General features: G+C 44.4%; 1 protein-coding gene across 7 annotated transcripts in view; it reads right to left on the bottom strand.

The window, feature by feature from the left end:
• The window catches only part of cbfa2t3 (CBFA2/RUNX1 partner transcriptional co-repressor 3), a 41,198-nt gene that overhangs the window by 11,487 nt on the left and 5,771 nt on the right, over positions 1-23,940 (bottom strand). For 6 of the 7 annotated variants that reach the window (XM_051939054.1, XM_051939018.1, XM_051939047.1 and 3 more), the window contains exons 2-6: positions 6,829-6,984; positions 4,400-4,641; positions 3,953-4,042; positions 3,064-3,245; positions 298-581 (exon numbers count right to left, since the gene is read on the bottom strand). In XM_051939054.1, the coding sequence (XP_051795014.1) occupies positions 298-581; positions 3,064-3,245; positions 3,953-4,042; positions 4,400-4,641; positions 6,829-6,984 (954 nt within the window). Of the gene's footprint in view, positions 1-297; positions 582-3,063; positions 3,246-3,952; positions 4,043-4,399; positions 4,642-6,828; positions 6,985-21,068; positions 22,336-23,940 lie in introns of those variants that run through there. The other variant, XM_051939051.1, reaches the window with a different exon arrangement.

Below are 23,940 nucleotides of genomic sequence, written 5' to 3' on the forward strand. Positions count from 1 at the left end.
GCATGAAGCTGTAGACAGGAGACAGTTTGGCTAAGAATTCATCTCTTTCCTTTTGGGAAAGCAGAAGGAAGGCATATATGGTTGCCACAGTTGGCCACATGGGCGTGTATGGATGTGTTCTTTATATAGACGCACTGCCACAAGGATTATAACATTGGAGTGACAACTGGCCTTTGTTCTCTACATACATCCTACTTACACACAAGCCCACTCAGACGTGATCATGTAACTGTGTATTATATGAGACTGCAGATCTATAGATTTATCAACCGTATCGACGTTCTGCAGCTGTTCTACCTGACTGCCGGTGCCTGTCTCGGGCGTCGCGGTGTTCGTTGTGTCTGTAGGCGTCTCTGTATTGGTGTGCCAGGGCCATGTCTTCTAAGCGATAGTGCTGGGGTCCCACTTGGGGGTTGGGTGGGTGGGGCAGGCCGTTGGGAGGGTGTGTAGAGAGGCCGTTGGGAGGCGGGTGAGCAGGAAGACCCGTGCTGGGGCTAAAGCGTTGGCTGGGGCTGATGGTGCAAGGCCTCTTAGCCAGGTGCTCCGGGTGCAACCCATCTCTGTCTGAACTGTCTTTGGTCCTACAGAGGAGAAGAGGGGAGAGGGTTAAAACGTGATGGACTGTTAAAATACATAACGCAGGCTAAAGTTAACGAATAGAGTTGAATACAGCACTATTTAGTGAATGAGTAATGACTTGTGGGAACCGAATTGTTTTTAGGCACTTCATAATGTCAGTACCTCACAGTATGAAAAAACAGACCATGAATAAACTGCTCTGGTAAGAAAGCAATGAAGCATTCAATAAAGAATTTAAACCCATGGGATGAAAGTTGAACTTGTTGGACACAGACTAAGGCCTGCAGTGTTTTTCCAGCACTAGGAAGTTTGGGGTGTGTGGTTTATTATGATCCACAACAAAACAGATCATTATTGAGCAATTTGGTGTTTTTTTGTCAATATACAGCAGCCTCGCACAGCTCTGTTCCTCTGTCGGCTTGAGATGAATGAAAAAAAACAATCTGAAATTGTTCAGCTACTAACGTGACTGCCCTCATTTATTTTTAAAAAATGAAACTGCATGGCTCATTTCTCACCTCAGTTTTTCAGAACTAATTTTAACACCATACTGATGTCTGAAGGACGGGAATTAACTTTTACACAGACTACTTCATCTTTCTCCAGCGAGTCCATCTATGGCCTCGCCAGGCCACAATGAGTAATGTAAAAACTGTGAGATGGCTTTGCCAGGCTAAATACACTGTACAATGCCAGCGTATTACTTCATAGTTCAGAAGACATGCCGCAGAAAAGGACAGAATTTCCTTAAAATCTGCTCAACAGGAAAAAATGGCAACTGTAAAAACATTCCAACCATATAGACAAAGGCGAGTCTTTTCACAAAGTTCAATAGTGTTTGTTTATGTGTTTCTGATGAGCTTGTAATGCCTTTATTTAGTATACTGGAAAATCAAAGTAATGCAAAATTACATGCATTGTTATTAAGGAAAACTCTATTTAAGAGTCAGATTACTGCATCTAGTATTATGAACTATACCTGAAACGGCTCTAGTAAAGAACGCAAACGTGTTTTATTAAAGTTCAACAACTCCCATATGGTGTATGTCAACACACATGCTAACATACACACATACACACATGTCGTGTCTATGTATCCCTGCTGAGAACTGCTTGTTGTTCAGTTACAGTAAGGCTGTGCCCCTCCAAAGCTTTTGCACAGCTGTACGCCATATGTATCAAACAAAACCAAGTCCAACTGCGTCTCAAGCTCTTAATCTGAATATCCTTCGGCCTACTCTTAGATTGCAAGTATTTCTCCCTCTCCCTCCCACCCTGCTCTTGGGCTTAAGGGGCAATATGGGCTGAATGCTGTGTATTTGGCAGATGTTTAGCGACACTCATTTGTGTCTGTGCGCTTTAAGTGAGTGTGTAACTGTGTGTGTGCGCGAGGTTGTGTTTTCGAGCCATCTGGACAGTTTAAATGGGAGTGTTGATATTAATCTGTTTAGCTGGATAGCAATAGCCAGGCATTCAGATGGAAATCACTCTTTATCATTGTGGGGATCAAAGGCGAATCAATGCAATGTTGCCCCATGTAGATGATGTGTGTTTACGTGTGTGTGTGTGTGTGTGTGTGTGTGTGTGTTGCGCTCTTTCTCGCTTATCCATGAGTATATTTGTGCATGTCGGCGAGCCTCGTACACATCCCTGGCTGTAGTATCTAACAAATCAGAGGAACAGCTGGCACAACGAAGGGCCTGCCCCAGCTGAACTCCCCAACCAACCCCCCCTCCGCCCCGCCTTCAGCTGAGTCCCGCCTGCTGTGTATAAGCCAGAGGTTGGGAGGCGGAGGTGTGCAGATTACAGTGGGATTGCACATTCATCTCCAACCCCGAGCCTCATCCAAACCACCACCACCACCACCACCCACCCACCTCCCCACACTCCGCTCAGGATGCGCTCAGTGTTGTGGTCAGCACATAGCCATCTGTACACATCCCTGACATATGGACAGCTGCTGGGAGTTGGCAGGTCAGGCAGTCAGAGAGAGCGAGAGGGAGAGCAAATGAGAGCGGTGAAGAAGTGATCAGTAAAGAGGGAAGAAATGACAAAAAAAAGGGGGGAAATGCCAGTTAATACTCTTGTGTCATCTTCTTGACCGGATAAAGCAGAACGTTAGGGCGAAATGTGGGACAATAGTAAACCAGACCTCTGTTTGTTTTCCTCTCTGTCTTTGGGTTTTGTTGAGGACACAAACTACACTTCACTCCCTGTTCTCTCTTTTGCTTCTAAGCCACTCTTTTTCTTTTCCTACTCTGCATTTATCTCATTCCTCCCTCCCAGACAGCTGGCAAAGCCAGTCTGGCATCAGGGCTGTCCAGACTTCCGCCTCCCGCACAGAGGATTTATAGCCTCCCCATGTCACTTGGCATTCTGAAATACCCCCAAAATAATTCATTTATAACAGTCTGTGTGAGAATCTGCCAATGTGTGTGTAGTTCTCAAGTCTGTATTTTCTGGTGTTTAATAGAGAGACGCTACCTGTCAGGGGTCCTTCTCTTGCCGTGCTCATTCATCTCCAGCATGATCTCGGAGGAGTCGAGGGGCGAGCTGGCGTTGGCGTCCAGGAGTAGCTGCTCGTGTTGGGCCAGATACTGAGCTGGAGTTTGTTTGGCCAGTCTGGCACAGTGGAGCAATTCTCTCTGTAGCAGGGGCAGGTTTGCCTTCAGCAAAAAGAGGGCAAAGCAGACACCACTGATTAGAAATAAAATACATTGTAGTGAGAAGGATATAGATTTATTGAACCGATGCAACGTAGAGAAGAGTGTTAAGTGGACAAGAGCTAGAAACTCTTTGTGGAAGAACAGATAGATGGGGTGAGAGTGAAATAATGCCAGATTAGGGTGAGGGGGAAAAAAAGAAAGTGATGGATGAAGAGACAGGATGAGATAAGACAGGTCCCTTGACACATTCCTCTACCATGCGTCTCATTCTCTCTCTCTCTCTCTCTCGGGTGTGCTGATGTGTGTATTGTATCTCGGTGTATTGTATCTGTGAGTGTTTGTATGTGTGAATGTGTGTGTAACAGTGCTGTCAAATAGCTCTCTCAGACCTGTCGTCTTGATACAACACAGCTATTGCTGCAATGTCCCAGATGTGGAAGATCATCGCACACCAGGAGGTCTGACACACAGGCACACAGTCACACACACCCTTTATGCCAGATATAAACCAACAACAGCCCACACTGAATATGATGACCACTGCATTTACACAGTACACACCTATAGGTCTCTCTCTGAACTCTTTCTGCTTGGAGGCTGATAGAAAGTAGTATACCACCCTGAACACTGGCCATATGAAGCAATGAAGTTTGTGCATGTCAATTGAAGACATTTATCTAACATAAAACATGCAAACAGGGATTTACCTTTAGGAAAGGAATGACAAAAGGCCTCAGGGGGAAGTTGGTGGCCTCATGAAGTTTTGAGTGAAATTCTTCAATGGTGAGAGTGGAGTTCTGTCCAAGACAACAGAAAATGTGTGAGAAAGAGAGGACACAAGAGTCGCTAGGAAACCAAATTTCTTATGGAGCCACAAAAGTTCCAAAAGATGATATTTCTTTATCTTATCATCATCACAATACATCATCTTATTCGTACTAGATTTACATCTTGTGTGAATAAGAACAACTGTATAAAAAGACATATTTACAATGTGTTAAGTACTGTAATATGCAAAATATTCTGAAATGCATTATTACCATTATGCTATCATAAGGAATAACATCATACAAGGATGCTGAACTGCTATGAGTTGGATTCTGTAGTGTTGCTGGAGAAGTTCATGAGAGAAAATCTGCATGAACACAACTTACCACCAGTCCCAACACAAGGCTGCGCACTCTCTCTCCGATCTCGGGTGATATGTCGTTGCCAAACTGCTGCAGCGTGGTCAGGAAGCGCTTCAGCTTGCAGAGTTGTCTGGCACCACAAGCTGGTGGGAGCTGTTGGTTGGACAGCGAGGCCGTCGAGGACATGGCCGGCCCGTTGCTGAAGCCGTTCGGAGTGGACGGAGCACCGTTTAGCGATGTAGGCGAGTGGCTGCTCCCATTCAGCACTGCACATAAACAGACAGAAGGATGACATAGTGTGAATTGGGTCAGTAGTTGTGGAAAGGCCTGAGGGACATCTGACAGATCTGGGGGCATGACGAGGGCAGACGTCCTTACATATATCTGCTGACAGGACTGTTAAGATGAAACAGCAAAGTAAACCACACAATAGACTCATATTTGATGCCACATCTGCAGCATTTAATGCACAAACTGACTTTAGTGATGCAATTTTCTGCTAGTTTCTCTGACTACTTTGAGTGTGCTTCTGTGTGTGTGTGAGTGTCTGTGTAGGTGTGTTTGTGTGTGTGTGTTTGTGGTAACTTCAGCTGTCTCACAAGTGGTACCAGTTGACTACCCCCAACCCTTCCATCTCCCCCTGTATCAGTCTATTCCACCCCGCTCCTCACTCACCCACTAGGACACAACTATAAGAGGAACTTGTTAAAGAGGTGCCAAAAATAGTCCTGTGGCCTGTGTTACTTTTATTCCAGTAGCAGGTGTGTTGCTAAATTGGGCCTTGCACATGTCCACCAGCTGAAAGTAGATTTGCAGCTTTAGGGTTCAGAATAGATACGGCATTCATACACATATATAATCACTCGCATATTCTTCTTAATGCAGGCACAAACAAACTCATAAATACACGGGAGCTCACACACACACACGTTTGACCTTTTCCCCTGAAATTATCTTCTTCAGTCTGTCCTGTCTCTCACTATACAACCATAAATACAGTATACATGTGTGTTTTTGTTTGTTTTTATGCATTACATATGTGCCGGAATAACATGATGACAAAATGCAACATGATTTTCCCTCTTGGTGTATACCTGTAATTAAACTTCATTATAACTTATTCCATTAGTAACAGCATATGCAAGCAGTGCCACTGAGTGCCGCATTCAAAATAGAATTTCATCACCAACGCAGCAACTGTATCTTTTCAAAATGTGTTTACAGGTCTTTACGGTAAGCGAGTGTTGACTGTAACGCTATACCTTGCCCTCATACTTGAATAAAGCACAGACTTTATGCAGTTCAGTTGTTCCCTGGTCCAGTTCCTACGGTTCCTCCTCTCAGGCATGCTTGTTGCTCTAATCCATGGGTCGAAGGCCTGAACACATATGGACTAACCCATGTGATCCCAACAGGCAGCACTTGTGTTCTGGTTTTAGAGAGAGGGAGAGGTGCAAGGAGAGAGCTCTACTGCTGACCGCCCGCCACAACAGGTGAAACAACATGGCCTGTCATTGCTATATAGGGAAGAAAGTAGTCTACACACTGCAACGCCATCCTGGCTGATGTCCCCTGTACGGGCCGTCGCCACCTGATCAGTTGGTAAACAACACACACACATACATACACAGTTCCACACTCACATACATGCACTTCAAGACACTTGTTCCACGAGCAAGGGCACACATAGATGCCTGCAGGGACACACACCTGACACACAAATGACTTCAACACTTGTTCACCCAACTGGGAAGAAACACATATTTGAAATTTCCCTCCCTTTGCACAAGCGTATGAAGTGACAGTTGACCTAAGAGGAACAAATGGTCGTGTAGCCCCTCGTCCCTGAAATGCATTAATTCTAAGGAAATAACTCAGGCCATAGCATGTCTTAATATATAGAGAAAATATCACTGAAATACACTGGAATAAAAGTTGGATGTTTCAAGCCAATTTAGAAAACATCCACCCCTCTCTCTAAAACCAGAGCTTTTATTTCACAGTGGACATTTGAGAATTGACGGGGGGATAACGGACAGAGAGCTGTTGTGACAGAGAGTATGTGTATCTTATGGCTACTGTATGCTCCAATTTAGTAAAGATTCTGGATGTAAAAATCACATCTGACTGACAAGTGACTAAATCTGGGCTCTGTAGAAAAGCACATTTGCAATGTCACACAGCATTAGTTATCTTCTCTGAGGCTTTCTGTGAAATCAACACTTAGAGCGGTTCTATCCACGGGTCAACAATACAGAACGCCTACGAGCTGATTGTTTTTCTCACACCTGCCAGGTGAACTGCCTGCTGACATGACACTTCAGCACAAAATGATCGTCTTCAGGCCAAGGAAAGTCTATGTCTTACAGACAACAGCACTACATATATAGATCACAGGTTGGAGTTCGCTTAAGGTGTCATTATTCCTTGATAGAAACGGAAAGGATCCTTACTTGATTTACTGGTGGTAGGGGTGAATGAAGCGTTGCGATTGGTTGCTTGGCTGACAGCCGGGGGTGGAGGAGGCATGGTGGGTGGGGTGGACCTGGGCTGGGTTTTCACATCCGCAGGTGAATCTGGCATTGTTCCAACCTTCTGCACTCTGCTACCTGTGATATGAAAAGGTGAAAAAGACAGAAATAGAGAACAGGTATCAAGATGGTGCTCCAGCTTAAAGAAAAGAAAAGAAAATCACACTTTCAAAGTGGAGACAGCTGGTTAAGGAGGAGAGTGCTGACATTTTCACCTGGGAGCCATCGATTGTTTCCTTAAACCAAAAGCCCCATATAAAGAACCAAAACAAATCAATGCAGGGAGTGGAAATGAATCCAAACTTGTATTGTCTTTCTTGTTGGAGATTCATGGGCCTGGGAGACATACAGTAGCACCTGCTCACTCGCTCAGCTGCTGCTGACTGAGATCCCCCCTTCTCTTCCCCCTTCTCTCTCTCCTTCACACATACACAACCCATGTAGCTATGACATCCCAATCAGTGCCCCTCCACTGTAACCTCCAAACTCCAAACACACACATACACACACACACACACATTCACATTCGCACACTCCTCCCCGCCTGTCCCTTCTTGTTCCCCGGTTCAGACAGCCGGTTTGACAGCCAGTGACAAGTGCAGCTGGATCTGCTGCTGTCCATCACCATGGACTGGCTTTCAGCAGAGCTCTGTCCTGCTACCAGAGGCTTCACTGTCCTCTGCCAGACACCCTGCCAGGACCAAACAAGGCAAGGCCAAGCTCTGCAGCGTGAAGGGAATGGATAGTGGAGCAAGGGACACGAGAAGAAAACACGACACGGGGTGGCTGTGCCATGGCCACAAGCATGTGTGAGCGCTGATGCTTTACATTAGTGGCACAGACCCTCATGCTATGGCTATACAGCGTGTCTCTCACAAAAACAATGTCAAGCACAAACCTCCTAAACTAAGTCAGAATCTATCTATCTATGGAGTGTTGCATGTCTTTCTGCCTATGTATCTGTCTGTCGGTGCAGCTGCTGGAACGAGATCCTTCTGTAATGCAAACCTGAGCTGAGTGTGATGACTTTTTCAGACTGTGAGAAGATAGCTTTTGAGGATGTGTGTGTGCGTAAATTGCACTGAGTGTGCAATGAATGTATATTATGCAATGAAAAACAATAAAATCAATATGCCGCACAGTTTATATATCAGTACAGAAATGTGTGTGTTTCTGTTTGAGCACTATGCACCTCTATTATGGATAGTAAACACGTACATTCATAATTAAAGGAGAGAAGGCCCTCTTCTATGCTCTTGCAAAACAGATGTAAACCACACTGGAGACTTTATGTGGTGTTCATTGATTCTTAATAAACTGCTGCTGCCATCTCTTTCTCTTCTCGTCTCTTAATGTATCACAGGAAAATAAAAATTAACTCTGTCCTTTCTCTCAAATGCAGAATCCAAACAGCTTCATATTGGACCCTTGCAGAATTTTAAAATTCTGGAGCCTCATACACAGAGTTGCCCTCTTTGTATCTCATTTTAATCTCTTGTTATAATCTCTATGAGATAATAGAAATCCTACTAACACTCCTCTTGAAGCAAAATGTGCAAAACCCTCTCTGGTCTTCATACATGCTCACTCCAGTTTGATCTCCAGCTGCAGTGTAAATGCACTGTAGTCTTCAACTAACTGATTAAATCACTTTCTCATAATATACTTTTCATTTCACTCCCGTGAAATGTTTTCCTCCACAAAAACCCCTGCCTCAGTTGGCCTCAGTCCTTGGTGTTAGCCTATTTCTGAGAGCTCATGTAGAAGCGTTCAACAGCTGGTGTCTGTATTTAAAGAGTGCCACACTGGAGTGTGCTGTACGAGGGCCATTGACACAGTGATCCTCAAGAACACGAGGGGCACTCTGCTGTTTGCCCCATGCCAGATGATCTGAACATAAACACACAAGGTTGTAGATAGAGGCAGACAGGGCCGGCTGGTATAAATAGATGCAGCCATCTTCTTCTATAGAACGCTAAACACATAAACAAGCTCTCTGTGCTGCTGAATTGGTGGACTAATTCCTGCACGGAAGGAGAACCATATGTTTCAGTAAACCTCCTCTTTGATCAAATTTACTGTGAAGTGTGCAGTGTAGCACTTACATACAGTATATACATCCTGACATGCATTATAAAAACCAATCATAAAAGTTAGTTTGTAGTCTGACAAGTCTGAAGAAGCAGCTACACTTAAATGAGCTGGATGATCAAAAGAGGAGGAAGGTGAGAGAAAATTGAGGAGAGGAGAGCAGAGAAAAAGAGAGGAGATGAGGAGGTGGAGAGGAGGATAAGGGCACCATCCTGTCCGTCTGCTCCCACCGTGGGATTAGAGACAGCTGTTTAATCTGACCAGCTACAGGGACAGGGCACACACATACACACCATGCTCTGGATTTTCCTTTTAATACATTAGGAAGTCTGCTCGGTCTGCAACCCCATCTGTGGCCATCTGTGCTCCCACTGTGCTTTGTGTTGAAGGACAAAACATTTATGCCAAAAGTGGTATAAAAGGAGAGACTGGCATGCCAAGTAAAGTATACAGCAGTTAAGGTTCAGGTTTGGACTATGCTCCTGCCTGTAAACTGCTATTTCCCCCCTACACACACATATCTGAGTGCCTGAGAGGAGCCACTTTGAGACCAATACAGCTGGGAATGGATCTGCTCACAATACAGTTATTTTACTGTCTGCTCCAGATCCAATTGAATACAGGGTTGAAAATACAACAAAATGATACAATCATTACCTACCTCGCTGCTGCTGCTGCTGCTGCTGCTGCTGTCTGCATATATTTTGTCTCTGTTTCTCAGATTCTCTGAACAGCTGTATGTCTGCACCTTTGACGTAATCGGGGCTAAAAGATTGCTCACCAAAGAAACAGTCTGCAGCCTGAGTTCTAAAAATGTTCTCTGTCTTCTACTCTCCCCTTGTGCCATGATGAAACAAGATGAAAAACAATTCACTGCGAGACACAAAACCACAGATAACATACTGCACAATTGCACATACGCAGCGCAGCGGTTTGTGTAAATTTCTAAAGGCATTTTGGGGTCTCATTATAGATTTAAGGACATATGCTTTCATTAAAGTCCCTTAAAACAAATGCACACACACAAAATAAATAGCACCAATGTAATGACAAGATATTAAAAGGCCATTCAGATGCTGGTAGCCCATTTTGGTTTCCTTTTGCACTGTCATATGTCTGTGTGTTGACTGTATATATGTGTGCATGTGCGTTTGTGCTTCCACTGGAAATACAGCTGCAACTTATTAGCTGCAGCTAACCACTGCCGAGCAGTCCCCTTAAATCCCCCCTGTCTATTCAATCTCTCATACTCCGCAGAGACTCTCGTCAGTGACCACATAGCCCTAAAACTCTCCCTCTGTCTCTCGCTCCCTCCCTCCCTCCCACTGTAATTCCCCCAGTCTCCAGGAATGCTGTTGTTTTTAATTTCTCCCAGCTGCTCTGGCTGGCTGCCCAGCCGCCTGCCTTTCCACATCTGTTCCCTATCAGGCCGCTGTGGAGTCCACACAAACAGAGCCCGAGCCTCTGGCCCCCAGCCCCCCACCAGGCCTTTATATCAAAACACTGGGGATTGTAGCCCCATGCCCTGGACCTGAGACTTTGGGATACAGCACCTACAGTGTTACACATTTTCACACCACTGCCATTCAAAAGACTGCGAACATCATTAGCACAAAGCCGATATGTCATCTTCCTGCAGCCTAGAACAGACCAAGAGGATGTTTTTTGTCTGTGTAGTTCTATATTTTGATATTCACATTTTATCAGTGTGAAGTGTGTCACAGGTAAGATGTGTAGGTGTGTGCATCTGTGTGTGTGTCAGCGCAGAGGCTGTTTCTGCAGACAGATCCCAGACTCCACTTCATCTTGAGCTGATTTAGAGTTCAGAGGCTTTAAAGCCCTCACTAATGACAGGGTGGGAGACAGGCCGCTACAGTGCACACACTCACACACAGACACACACAGACACAAACACACATTTGTACTTCTATCTTTATGAGGACTCTCATTGACATAATACATTTCCTTGCCCTTTACCTTAACCCTGACCTAAACCTAATGCTAGCGTCAATTCTCCATCCTCAAATAGCCATATGAAAGTGGGAAAGGGTCAAAATGAGAAGGCTTTACTCCCTCCTTAAACTCAAATTTGTCGTCACAAATGATAAGCGTACACACACACACACACACACACACACACACACACACACACACACACACACACACACACACACACACACACACACACACAGATGCATTCACATGTGCTCACACGTTTGCAGATCGGACACAAACACAGACATTTCCCCTATGTTACTTGAGAATCTCTGTGATAGTACACATGCAGTGCCGGCTGAACAAACACGTAGAACAAAAAACAAACAGGGGAATGGGGTGGAGGTTGACAGGGGGTCATCGGTTCTCCTTAATAAGCACTGACAAAAGCCATCCTGTCTTTGATCAGATCACCACCAGCAAATCGTTGACAACTCACCAGCAGGCCGAAAGCGGCAACATTTTCCTTTTAAATGGTTAAACTAGTGAGAAAAGCAAGAATAACTTGAGGACAAGCGGGGAGTGAGGATGGATCAAAGACAATTTATCCAGGGCCAGAGGTGCTAAGGTCAGAGGAGTTGTATTTCTGTCTTTCTGAGCTGCAGGGATCCTGTCATACAGTGCTTACATCGAAAGCTGTTGATGTAATTGTATTGAAGTTCTAGCGACCATCTGTTCTCCTTTGGGAGGGCCTGGCTCCTCTCGTCGGCAGTGAAGTGGTTATGTGCAGCATATCACTGCTGCCGACGTGCTCGCAGAGAAAAAACTTCCTTTTCAGATTTTCCCAACGGCTGCTAATAAAATCCAGATGCTAGACTGGAGCTGTTTCCCCCTCCTCCCGCCTCCTTCTCTCCTCCCTCTCCATCTTCTGTCCTTCTACATCTCTTGTCTTAGTCCTCCCCCTCCTTGTCACTCTCCTGTGTCCTTCTACATTGCTAATCATTTATTTTGTTCTTTTCATCCACCTCACCTCCCTTTGCTCCCTCCCCAGCCATCCATCCATCCTCGCCTCCTTCTTTCTCTCCAGCCACTAACCCAGAGCCATTCCTAAATAAAGGAAAGTATTTGTGACATTCGGCCGAGGCAGGCTGTGCCAAGAACAACTCCCTGGCTAGCAAGACACATCTGGAGTGTGTTAGGACGGCACTGGGCACTGGTACTGACACTGGCTATCCCACCGCACACACACGCACAGGAATGAGTCCTAAATACTGGACTGCAAGAAACCTACAAACTGCTCTGCATACATTTCGACAAAGCTTGTTGTTTTCATATTGAAATCTGTGATTCTTGTTGCTCGCCAGGCAGCCCAGCAGCTGTATGCACAAAATCTCTATTGTACATGTTTGTGTGATGTTTACACATCCTCAGCAACAATACACAGTTTATATGCATAACTGTGCAAGTACACGACTGCATGCGTGTATTCTGTGTGATCTACACTAGAGTGCATGTTTGTGTTATGTGTTTCTGCATGCATCTCGGCGAGTGTGTGTGTCAGTGTGTGTGCATGTGTGGCTCCAGGGTCCCTGTGTGAGAGGAGCTGAACACCTGAACATCAATAACTGTCATGTGGGCCACCTGGGACCCCACAGCCAGCTTGCACCATGGGCACACAGCCATCACCAGCACAGCTGCCACCGAGAAGGGAGGGGGCGGTGGGAGAGAGGGAGAGAGCAGAGATATGGGGGAGGAAGTAGGAGACAAGAAAGAGACACACGCATGAGAAAGTGACTGTGCTTGTACATCTGGGAATGGGCCAAGAGACACAGACAGGCAGACAGACAAGAGCAAAGAGAAAATAATTTACATGTAGCTTCTGCTCTACATGAAAACTCTCCTTTGTTCCCACTCATCTACATCTTCTTTTCCTCATCCTGTCAGCCGTGTGCCTAATTTTGCCAGCTGAGAGTTCAGCCTCAGGCTGCCACGAACCAACGTCAGATCCGACTTTCTTTAGTCTCTCTTATTTCTGATGAGCTCAGTTACTGGGCTCTGTCAGACGTGACATATTTCATCTTAATATCCAATACACTGTTGATTGCAATGCAATTCTGCAGGAGTCCAAAACTTTTCCTGCGGCGTGCACGGACACAGATGTTTGACACACAAAGAAAGAGAAAGAGAGAAGGTTAATTGAAACTGAACATAAGCAAACCCAATTAGCTCTGATGCCAGATTTAGGACAGGCAGGTGCTGCTGGTTTCAGGTCAAATACGATTTGCATGTCACTTTGTACATGCTTTAGGGTGTAAGTTTCCTTATTTTCCTTAAGTATAACATATGTGAGCTTATCTATCTATCTATCTATCTATCTATCTATGCTCTGCTATAATCAACGTCCAATAACTCTCCGTTTCAGAAAATGCCTACATTCCAATATCAATAAGACAGAAATCTAATATTTGTCAGAGGATGTTCACAGTGAGCGCACTTACATTAATAAGCTCCCCGATCCAAACACCTGCAGCCTCACCCAGCACCAATTAGCTCATCAGGCTTTTAATTACTCTGTTAATTGCGTACAGGCAGCATGAAGGGCAGCCTGGGAATAGGGCAAGGGGGGCCTCCTGAGGACCCAGCCTGACAAGCCTGACAAACAAAGAGGAGATTTTCTACCAACGGCAGCCACAACAGAGCGGCTCTGGAGGCTGGGAGGAGAAACAAAACAGGAGACAACAGCTCCAAGTGCCTCATCAGCAGCACCGAGTGACATCACTTCCCGTTGTGATCGGTTGAACGAGGAGGCCGGGACTGTGAACTGAGTGATGAGAGAGCAGAGACACAGTGCGGGAGAAGAAGCTGAGGGGAGAAAGTAGCAGGGCCATGCAGAAAGAGTTATGTGTACATCTGTGAGCAGCTACACTACATCTGGATTAGTTCATATTGGTCACAGGAGAGAGAGAGAGGGGGGAGGTGGGGAGGGGGGGGAGGGGGGGGGGCAGGGGCTGGAGAGGTGGGTGAGAGGAGCTAGCGTGGGAATGTCCCACTGTTAAGTTTAGGGCATGTGGGCTTATTGTATTTGTGGGAGAGTTAGGCTGGAGTCGCCACAGAGTGACCTGTCTGTCACAGAGCTCTGCGATAACACAAACATCCTCTGAGCTGTGCAAACTGAACACACACACACAAACACACACATGCAAATATGACTACAAGAGAGGGAAAAGAAAGCCTGTATTTGATTTGCCTGTATTTGATTCCTCCTCGTGGTATTTGGCATCTATTCTTCATCCTCAGCACATTTCTGTAACTATTGATCTTTCGGTGTGTCAGTGTTAGTGGCCGCCTGTCTGTCTCTCCCTTGCAGCAGATGTCCTCCCTCCATTTCTTCCAGGAGCAGTGTTTGAGGAGGTGTATCCAGGAAACAGTGGCCGGCGCTCACTTCCTGTGTGACAGGTGTGCGATGGAGGCCTGACAGCTGCTGTCCTGTTCTCTCCTTCCCTCTCTGTATTCCTCTCTCCTGTTTCTCCCTCATTCTAGCCAGCTGCAGCAGAGAGCAGCGCTGTTTGTTCTTACGTCACCGCTGCTGCCTGCTGTTTTATGGAGCACAAAAGACTTCGAATTGACCCTGGCAACATGCACACACACTACGGCGAATGCAGCATTTTTGCCTTTCCTCGTCACAAGAACCTCACTTTATTTATTTATTTATTTTTGCATGTGCGCGCATAAAACAGAGTGCGTCAACTGTGACTGCCTATTTTTTCCTTCCCATGTCTCTCGCTCTTATGCTTTGTGCACCGTTTAAAACCTGACACTGAGCTGTCACTTACAGCTAAGGTAGGAAAACAAACAGCAGATTAGTCATTCTCCTGCTTGATGTCTTGTATTTAATTTCATTCAGTGTTAAATGTCTGATCTGTCACTATGGAGCTGTCAACGCTGACAAAACTGTCTGTAGCTGAACTGCTCCCCAGCGCTGCCAGCACTCTCATAGCTCTTCATTTGGCCCGCGGGCACAGTAACAAAAGCTCCTGACATTAGCCAGGCACGGGTTGGGTGTTCTGTATTATCCTGCAGGACCCCAAAGGTTTCACACATACACACACAAACCACTGGGAGTGTGGCAGAGGAGGGAGAACATTCATGTGACAGGTTAGTGAGAAGCTTTGACAATTTCTCCATTTAGCCTACAGCCAGCAAATGCTGGAAGCTGCCGAAATAAATACCAGCTACTCCTCTGGGACACCAGCCGACTACAGGACGCCGCCACAAAAACAGAGCAAGTGGATGACGGAAGAGAGCGACTGCTGTGCCAATAGCATGCTGATGATGTGAGCTAATTGGCAAATTAGGATGACCCGCTGTCATGTCATGGTCAAAGAAAGTGGATGGTAAGCACTGCTGCTACAAAGAAGCTGCTGTTTGCTGATTTAAGTCAATTTAATGTAAAAATTAACTATGCAACACTGGCATAAACATTTATAACAGAGATGGTAGACTTTTAAGAAAGTCCATTAGAATGCATTAGTAATTTGAGTCATTTAAGACAAACAACTCCATTTAATATTAATGGGCTTTATTATCTTTTTTATTTTTACATAAGATATGAATTTTGCCACTAGCTAATAAGTCAATTAGACGTTCTCTAATTTCTAACACTAAAAACTAAGGTTAACCTAAGTGGGCAGGCGCAACCTTGCCAACACTTATGGTTGTCAGATAACCTTTTGTCAAAACACATCAAGTGAAAATTGCAGTAACTAAAAACCTCCACTCATCTGCTTCATTATGCATCATATTTTGAATTCTACAGATTCAGGTTTAGCTACACTGTAGGATAATGCTTTAAAAAAAGTTGGAAATTGAAGTTTCTGAGAAGAAATGAAGTGATTCTGCATTTTCTCTTGTTTGTATTGATTTAGGAAAGATTAGCAAGTGATATCTGTTCATTTGATCCTTCGTCATCTTTTGTTTTACTACCTTAGTATTATTTCATGAGATGAAAGTCTGTAGTGCTACAGACTAAACAATAGCCAGAGTGGGATTGCAGACGTGGTTTTGCAACTTCACCACAATCCAAACTTCAAGAAAAAAATCTTTTGATGATCATGAACTTAAGCTTTATTTAGAGTCAGAGTGTGATCAAGAGTTCCAATAAAAACAGGGTCTTGTACAATGTATTTACAAATACTTCGCAGATGCACAACATCACAAACATTTACAGCCTTATATCTGAAAGCCTACAGATGTATGCCTAGACCTCTGCCTAATGACAGCTCACAAAGGTCAGAGCATCTTACTAATGCAGTGATATCTGCCTGAAGTAGCGCTTGAAAGACTGAGCAGAAACCATCAAACACAACCCTTATACCCTGCTGAGGCCCGTAACTTTAAATGCCCGGTGATAGATCGTTCCTCAAAGTGACCACTGCTCTTTGACAAATAAAGAAAATCTCTGACCTTCCTCTCTCTATGCTTCAAAAATCTCAGAGAAGCTAAAATATCCATTTCCTCGTGAAATTAGCACTTTACACGGGAGCTACTTTTATCTGAAGGGGTAGTGTGTCTCTCTCTCTGTGCATGTGTGTCGAGAGAGAGACAGAGAGGCAGAGGAAGGAAGGCTGGAGCCGAGATTAAGGTCTGTACAACTAACTGGTAACACAACGGCAGTCAGTGGCTCAGCCTCCCATTTGAAGAGAGACGGAACCATCTGTGTGGCACAGGATCTGTTTCCAGGAGATAACGACGTTTTTAATTTCACAAATACTGTAAGGAGAGAGCGAGCAAATGCGAGAGACATGCCTTCCTTCCCAATCTCTGCCTGCATGCTCCTCAGCTGCAGCACTTCCCCAGACGTCCAGAGAGAACCGCTTTAGAGTGCAAGCCTTAATAACTCCAGTCTGTGTTCCTTTGTGCTTGTTTACTCCTTGCCTGTGATAAAGGCCTCGGTGTGGGGCAAGAAGGAAAGGGAGGGATTCATTATATCAGGTAACGGCGGCGATATGAACTTCCCATTTTCTCTGTTGGCCTGTCCACTTGGCTTGATTGAAACCGAGCTCAGCGCTACTGTAGATTAGCCCAGCTGTTTCCTCTGTCTGACTCAGATCTGAACACACTTCCTACCATGCAGCATAAAAAGGTGGGCGGTGGGAAGGTGCAGCTTGTTGAATGGGGCGAGGAAGAGAAGAAGGTCAGCGGAAGGTGAGAGGTCAGCGAACATGTGAGGAAGTACAAGGTGAGGAGGAAGAGTAGGAGGTGGAATCAGGACAAGACGAGGAAGGGAGGAGGAGGAAGAGTTTGTCCTTGTAGGAGCTGTCAGCAATTCAGCTGTACATGTGAATTCACCAATGTTGTGGTGATGTTTGCAACTGCATTCATGACTGAGCGTTCCTGCGAGCTGGAAATGTGCCTCCCTTTAGAAATATGTAATTGAGGTGCAATTTGTTAATGCTGTATACGTTGATGAACTTTAGTTAAATGAAGAGTCGATTCAACAAATCATTTTCCGAAATGATCAGCCATAAATGGTGAGTTTTCACCCTTGAATGTCACACATGAGGTAATTTGAGCATTTTGCCTGCTCTGCAAAGAAAATCCGCAGAAAAGACGCCTGATAATTGACTCATTGAAAACAGTGTTATTACTAGCGACGAAGAAATGGTGAGAGTGTCTGCATACTGTGTTTTTAATCTTGAGAATGTGAGTGGATATGTGCACAAGTAGGGGAGAGAACAGGGAACGGAGGGAAAGAGTGATATTTCAAACACACATTTGGGGTTTTACTTGGCCTCCACCCTCTGCTCTGCTCCCACGCTGTGGCGTCAGCAGGCCAGCCATCCAGCGAGTGTGTTTCTCATTCCATCAGATGTTGGGAAGCTGCTTGCTTCTCGGCTCTAGTCTCTGACATTCTCCATCTCCCCAGAGAGGCTGGGCAGCCTTGTCACAGTAATGTCAAACACATGTGGAACAGACCAGGGCAGAGCAGACCGAGACACACACACATAAAACAGAGCAGGAGGCAGCCAGAACCACACTGGTCTCTCCCAGTAAACAGCAGTGAAGCTGCGGAGATTCTGCACAGGGATAGTTAGTTACTTCATCACTTGCTCCCATATGTTCAGAAAACCATACAAATGTACACATCAATCTCATTAAATCCACTGTAATTACATAGGAAGTGTGCAACGTTTCTGCTACAAGCATCAGCTCTGCAAAATGTTGATAATTTATCATCTCGGGCAAAAAACAAGTCATAAAAATCAAGTAAGCTGCATAATTCTCTATATCACTCCCCTTTATCTCCAATCTATCCAAGTTCAGTGGTTGTCCATGATTTGCTTTTATCTTTAGCGCATGCACAGACACATATTCAGGACAATTAGAACACTTCTATTATCAGCAATTATGGCTTCTGTGGTTTTTGTGCTATTTGTTCGCTGCTAAACAAACTAAACTTGTTTTGAAGGATAATCCCACCCTGGAGGCAAAACTCTGTGACTTTTTACAATCAGTGAATCAGAGGACAATGAGAGTGAGTGAAAACTTGTGCCACTAATAAATGGGCAATTTAGAGTACACTTGTGTTGCATTCGTACCTCAAGACTATCTACACGTCAAATGACACAAATACAAACTATACTGACTTTCACACCAATCTCTCTGTTCTGGGTAATTTGGTGTATTGTTTGATTAAGAATATGATGTGTTTAAAGTGGGTTTGCTTGTTAACACAATAAGGAAATCACTCATACATAAAAACAGCTACATAAATAGACACTGTGTCACTTTCTGTCATTTAAAGAACTTTAAGCATCCTGATGCTGTACAGTAACGGCATCAAACTTGTTCCCATAAGCGTCTGCCAAAAAATCGTAAAGATCATGAGACTCATGGATATAAATGAAAGAATATTGTATGTGCTTTTTACTATTCATTCTCTTTCCTCGAGATTTATCACCTCCTTACAAATTTCGGTTCAACAATTCACAGCTAATACATGCACAACATATAAAGAGGCTGGTGCTGCTCCCTTCTAGCGGACTAGACAATATAACACTGTAAACATGTGTTTGTTGACTCACAGGAAGGACCATACATACACAGACAAAGATATGTAAACATGTGCACACACAGGCCCCATGTCTGTGGCTTGTGTCAGCCGCTTGACTTGTCTTGTTTGTGATGGCCCAGGTGTCTGTGTTGTGCTGACCACCTGACCGGCTCGCTGTGCGCTCGCAGCTCCCGCCCACCCAAGGCCATCTGCTCCGCTCATTAATTAGGAGACAGCCAGTTTCACCTGCACTGCCCGCATTTAGATCACAATAATTACCACACACACACACACACACACACACACACACACAAAGCACACTCAACAAGAAGCCCACACACTCGTACAGTAAACACTGTAAAGCTGTACCCAGATCCTGCAGCATCAAGTCACACTACAGACAAGAGCCTTTTACACAAGACACAAAATGACACTGTTACACTGAGATCATGGAAACCAGAGGAAAAATAAACAGAGTTTCATCGTGTAGTCCATTTTCTGCGTCCAAATGCCAGATATGTAGATAAATCTAGTTAATACGCATGTACTGCTTATACCTTGGTGGGAAAACAGTCATGATGAGCTCAAAACAGCAGCAATAAAGCTCATAATAATACACACAGCAAGTAAAGTATGCATCTGACTCTATGTTGGACTGTATCTTTGCTCAATGTGGCGTCTTCAGAGGAAAACTGGTTCTGTTCCTCAAGTCCTGTGGTATGTTTCCTCCTGTATAAAGCAGAACATCTCATCCATGCACCTGTGGTAGATGGGAACTGAATAAACACTCAGCAGGCCGGGGTCATAATGAATGGCCTGCCTTTTTAAGAGAGCTACTTAATGATGAAGTGGGGACATCTGCCTTAGCAGGCAGCGGGCTCGGCTGAATCTGAGCGATGGGGCGGCCGGCGTTTGGAAGGAGGGAGGAAGAGATGCTCGCCTGGTGGTGATGGAGGTATAATGTGCGGTGAGGCAGGGTGTCTGCACTGCGGTTTCACCTCTGCAACCTCCCATCCATTGTTCAAGTCTATTATCAGCTGTTCAATTATTCAGATGATATTTATCAGGGCCAATTACACAGGGCCGTGTCCTGCAGAGAGAAAATGGCCAGAGTGTTTTACTGTTGCACTCACATGCAGAAGAGTGCGCTGCTGAGGCTGTTCAAGTGGGGCCACAGGAACCTTTGGCTGGGCTCGTTTCTTCTGAGGGAGTGTCTCCACTGCTCTCAAGAGTTACAATAAATCATCCATTATGATTTTTAACACGCTTTTCGACTGTGTTTATTTCATTTGGTTGCCATAGTCGTCCTAATAAGCGCTCCCTCCACCTCCTTTTGGTCACCTCCTGGTCCTCAAAGTTCCTCAAAGCTCTTGATGCACCACAGCATCATAGAAAAAGGCTGCTTTGATGCACCCATGCAGTTCAGTTCGGGGTAAACGTCTAAATTTATCCCTTTCGCTCCCATCACCTTCATGCAGTCCAGATGGACACCAAAAAACCCATCATGGAGAGCAAAGATTTGGTGTCATCACTTTGTCTCAGACATCACTTTGATGTGTGGCACAGACTCACAGGGCAAACACCTCATGACTCCTCTATGTCTCTCTCTCTCTCTTTCTCCAGCTCAGCTCTCACAATCTGCTCATTATGCTGAAGCAACAAAAATAAGTAAGAGTGCATGCCATATCCTGATAACAGTGATTGTAATAGTAATAATAAAAAATATGATATTTGCACCTGCAGAGAAGCCCCCCCCCCCCTCCCCCCCATATTTAACATCATATACCACCTGGAGATGAATGAACATGCAAAATGATGAATGTCAAGTGCACATTATAACGGAAAGCTAGAATATCCACCTTCACATTAACACACAGCTCTAACAAACCCACAAAAATACTCGTTTTGACCATGTTAAACTTGTTTAAACTTGAGATACACCATCAATCCAAGCTTCAAAATATGAAACATCAATTTTGCAAGCTTCTAATGCAATAAAAAAAAAACGTTTCAGGCCAATAGTAAAATGAAATATTTCCCCAGGATTTTCTGCAACAGCCCGGAGTGTTCAGATTGTACTTACTTTGTGAAGGTCGAGGTCAAGCTGAGGTAACTGTAGCGGTGATAATCCACACCAAATGGTTTCTAAAACAGCTTTTTCTTCTTTCTTTTTTCACTATTATACCGCCTCGGTCCTCATCATTTGGGGGAAAAAAGAATAAAGCTTTTGCTGTGTTATTCCTTTTTTTCTGTCTTTGAAATTATTGAGAGGAAAAGGGCGACAGTCTAACGCATGAAAATGTTTTAACTTTCCTTTGGGAGTTCAAACGGGGTCTTGACTTTCCAGGTTTAATAAATTATGAGGTATTTCTCTTCTCGGTTATATCGAGAAAATAAAAAGAATAAGAAATGAAAATCAAAGCCAGGGCTCTTGGAACCTTCAGCAAAACTGATGTCTTTGGTTTATTTTGCAGTCTGAGTTTTATCTTCTTTTTAAGCTTCTTGTGTTGACGAAATAATAATTAGAACTTGTCCCAGTCTTGTAAATCCGCTCTTTTGCTCATTTTAACCAGATGAGGTTTCAACTGCAAAATAAAAAACAAAATGTTTTTATTTCTAAGTAGACAAAAGTATTAATTTGTTACTATAAGTCCACAAATCCTCGCGTCTCCCATGTAAAGCGCAAATTCAAAAAAAAAGAAAAAAAGATGCGGATCCTCTCTAGTCTGCAAGGGTGCGTCTATTATTCCTCCTGTGGCAACTTTAAAACCCTCTTCTTTACTTCACATCGAGCAGGGGCGAGTCCTTGTACATCCGACGAGATAAATGTATCTTCTTTCTTTTTGTTTTCTCTACAAATAAACCACACAGTTTCTCTTCTCCAGCCCGCTTCCACCACCACGTTTCTCTCCGTGCGGTACTTCTTCTCCTCCGACGCGCCGCCGATCCTCCGTCGAGCCTTCAGATGGCTCTTTAAAATAATAATAACAACAAAAATCACTTCTCCCCCCAGAAAAAGAAAAATCACATTCAACCGAGCATATGCGGAGATTTCTTCTTTTCCTCTCTCTCTCTATCCCACCACCATCAATTCACAATTTTGGGGGAGATTTTCAGACTTGTTTTGTCTTCACTGATGAGTGGAGCTGGCGGGCCCACTGTGCGCAGTAACCGCGGCTCTCTCCTCCTCCTCCTCTCTCTCTCTGTCCTCGCTGTAGCCTTCTGTCTGCGTTTAAACACCATCTGGAGCTCCTAACCTCCCTCTCTCTCCCTCTCTCTCTCTCTCTCCCTATCTCTCCCTGTCTCTCTCTCTCCCTCTCGGGTACCATCAGAAGAAGCAGGAGCTGGCAGCTATTGTGCAGGAATCCTTTCTAAAAATTGAAAAACATCCAGATCGAATACAAAAAAACTCACATTAGTATAAAAATGATTAAAATCACCCCCCAAATATTCTGCACTCTAATACAGACCTGCAAGGATTTCAGTCACAGAAAAGCTCAAATCTTGCAGCTTAGGTTATCTAAACCCATGATGTGGCTGCAGCCTGTGGTTTTAGCAAATTGCGTCCCACCTAATTACTTCAGGTACCAATCAAGCTCCCCATCAAAAGGCAACATGAGAGCTGAGTGAGCGGAGGTGCAGTACCGCTGTCTGCCCGTGGGGGCCGCTGTTTCCTCATATCAGGAAGAACAGGGGAAGCAGTATTCTGCAGACTTTATTTACTTTATTTAACACTTGAACTATAAAAAAAAAATACAGGCACAGCTTGAATAAGTGCAAGAGAATGTGTCTATCAGCATGTGAGCTTAAACCGGGAAATCTCGTTAAATCTGCAGTTTTCTTTGTGTTGAGGAATTCTCATAAACAGTCAAGTGGGAAATGTGTCTTGTTTACTAAATAATACTATTACACCACTATGAATGCCCTCTTTTCTTTGCTATGCGTATGCTTCACTGTTCCACTGTAAGCTTCAAAAATCTTTACAATATTATTCTCAGGTCGTTATTGCTGACTAGCGATATGACAAGAATTACAACAATAGCACTTTTTCATCAATCAGTTTCTTATTTCGTCTACAAAATGTAAGAAAACATTTAAAAAAATGTCTGTCACGACTTTCCCAAAGCAAGAGGGCGTCTTCAGATTGCTTAGCTTCCCCGAATCAACAGTTTAAAACTGAAAGTCGCTCAAATTATTTTGTTATACAAGCCGCAAATCTTTCTTTTTTGAAAGGCAGAAAGCAGTGACAATTTTCTTATTAAACAAGTTTTCTGTTAATCAGCTAATTCAATGTCAATGAATCATTTGAGCTCTACTACAAATAAGCGTATTTTTTGGCTTTTGCGCTTAGAGTTAGTTCGATTAAAGCGCTCCACTGCTAAACTGATAAACAAAGACAGGAATACACAAAGAGAGACAGAGAAAATGGCAGGTACAGTACATCTGGCTCCTCTTTAGTGAGAATCCTCCACCTGTCCACACTGGTGTGTTAGTCCCTCTGCCCCACCCACCTGACCTCTCTCCATCCAGCAGACACACACACACACACACACACACACACACACACACACACACACACACACACACACACACACACAGCCATGGTAGGGGACAGAAGACAAAGCTGACACCCTGCTGACCCCTCCTGCGTCTACAGAACAAACAGAACCAGCTTGTAAAGTACACACAGACAGCTGCTGTGCCCCGACTCTGGTCTCACCAGCCTCGCCAACGTCGAACACAAATGCTGCCTTCATATGGAGACTGGAGGACTTTTGAAAAGTGCTCCAGCGCTGATTAAATAATGTGAACAAGCGTGCAGGGGGAAGCCCCGTCGCTGCTTGATTGGAACCTCACGATAGTTCCCTGCATGGCCAGTGAGAAGGAGTAACTTCAGGTAAGCTCAGATTCAGTGTCAATATTTTTGTTCAACCCACAATATCTGATCAAGCGCG

This window comes from Acanthochromis polyacanthus, chromosome 2 (genome assembly GCF_021347895.1).
Source record: "Acanthochromis polyacanthus isolate Apoly-LR-REF ecotype Palm Island chromosome 2, KAUST_Apoly_ChrSc, whole genome shotgun sequence".
Classification (NCBI taxonomy): Eukaryota; Metazoa; Chordata; class Actinopteri; family Pomacentridae; genus Acanthochromis; species Acanthochromis polyacanthus.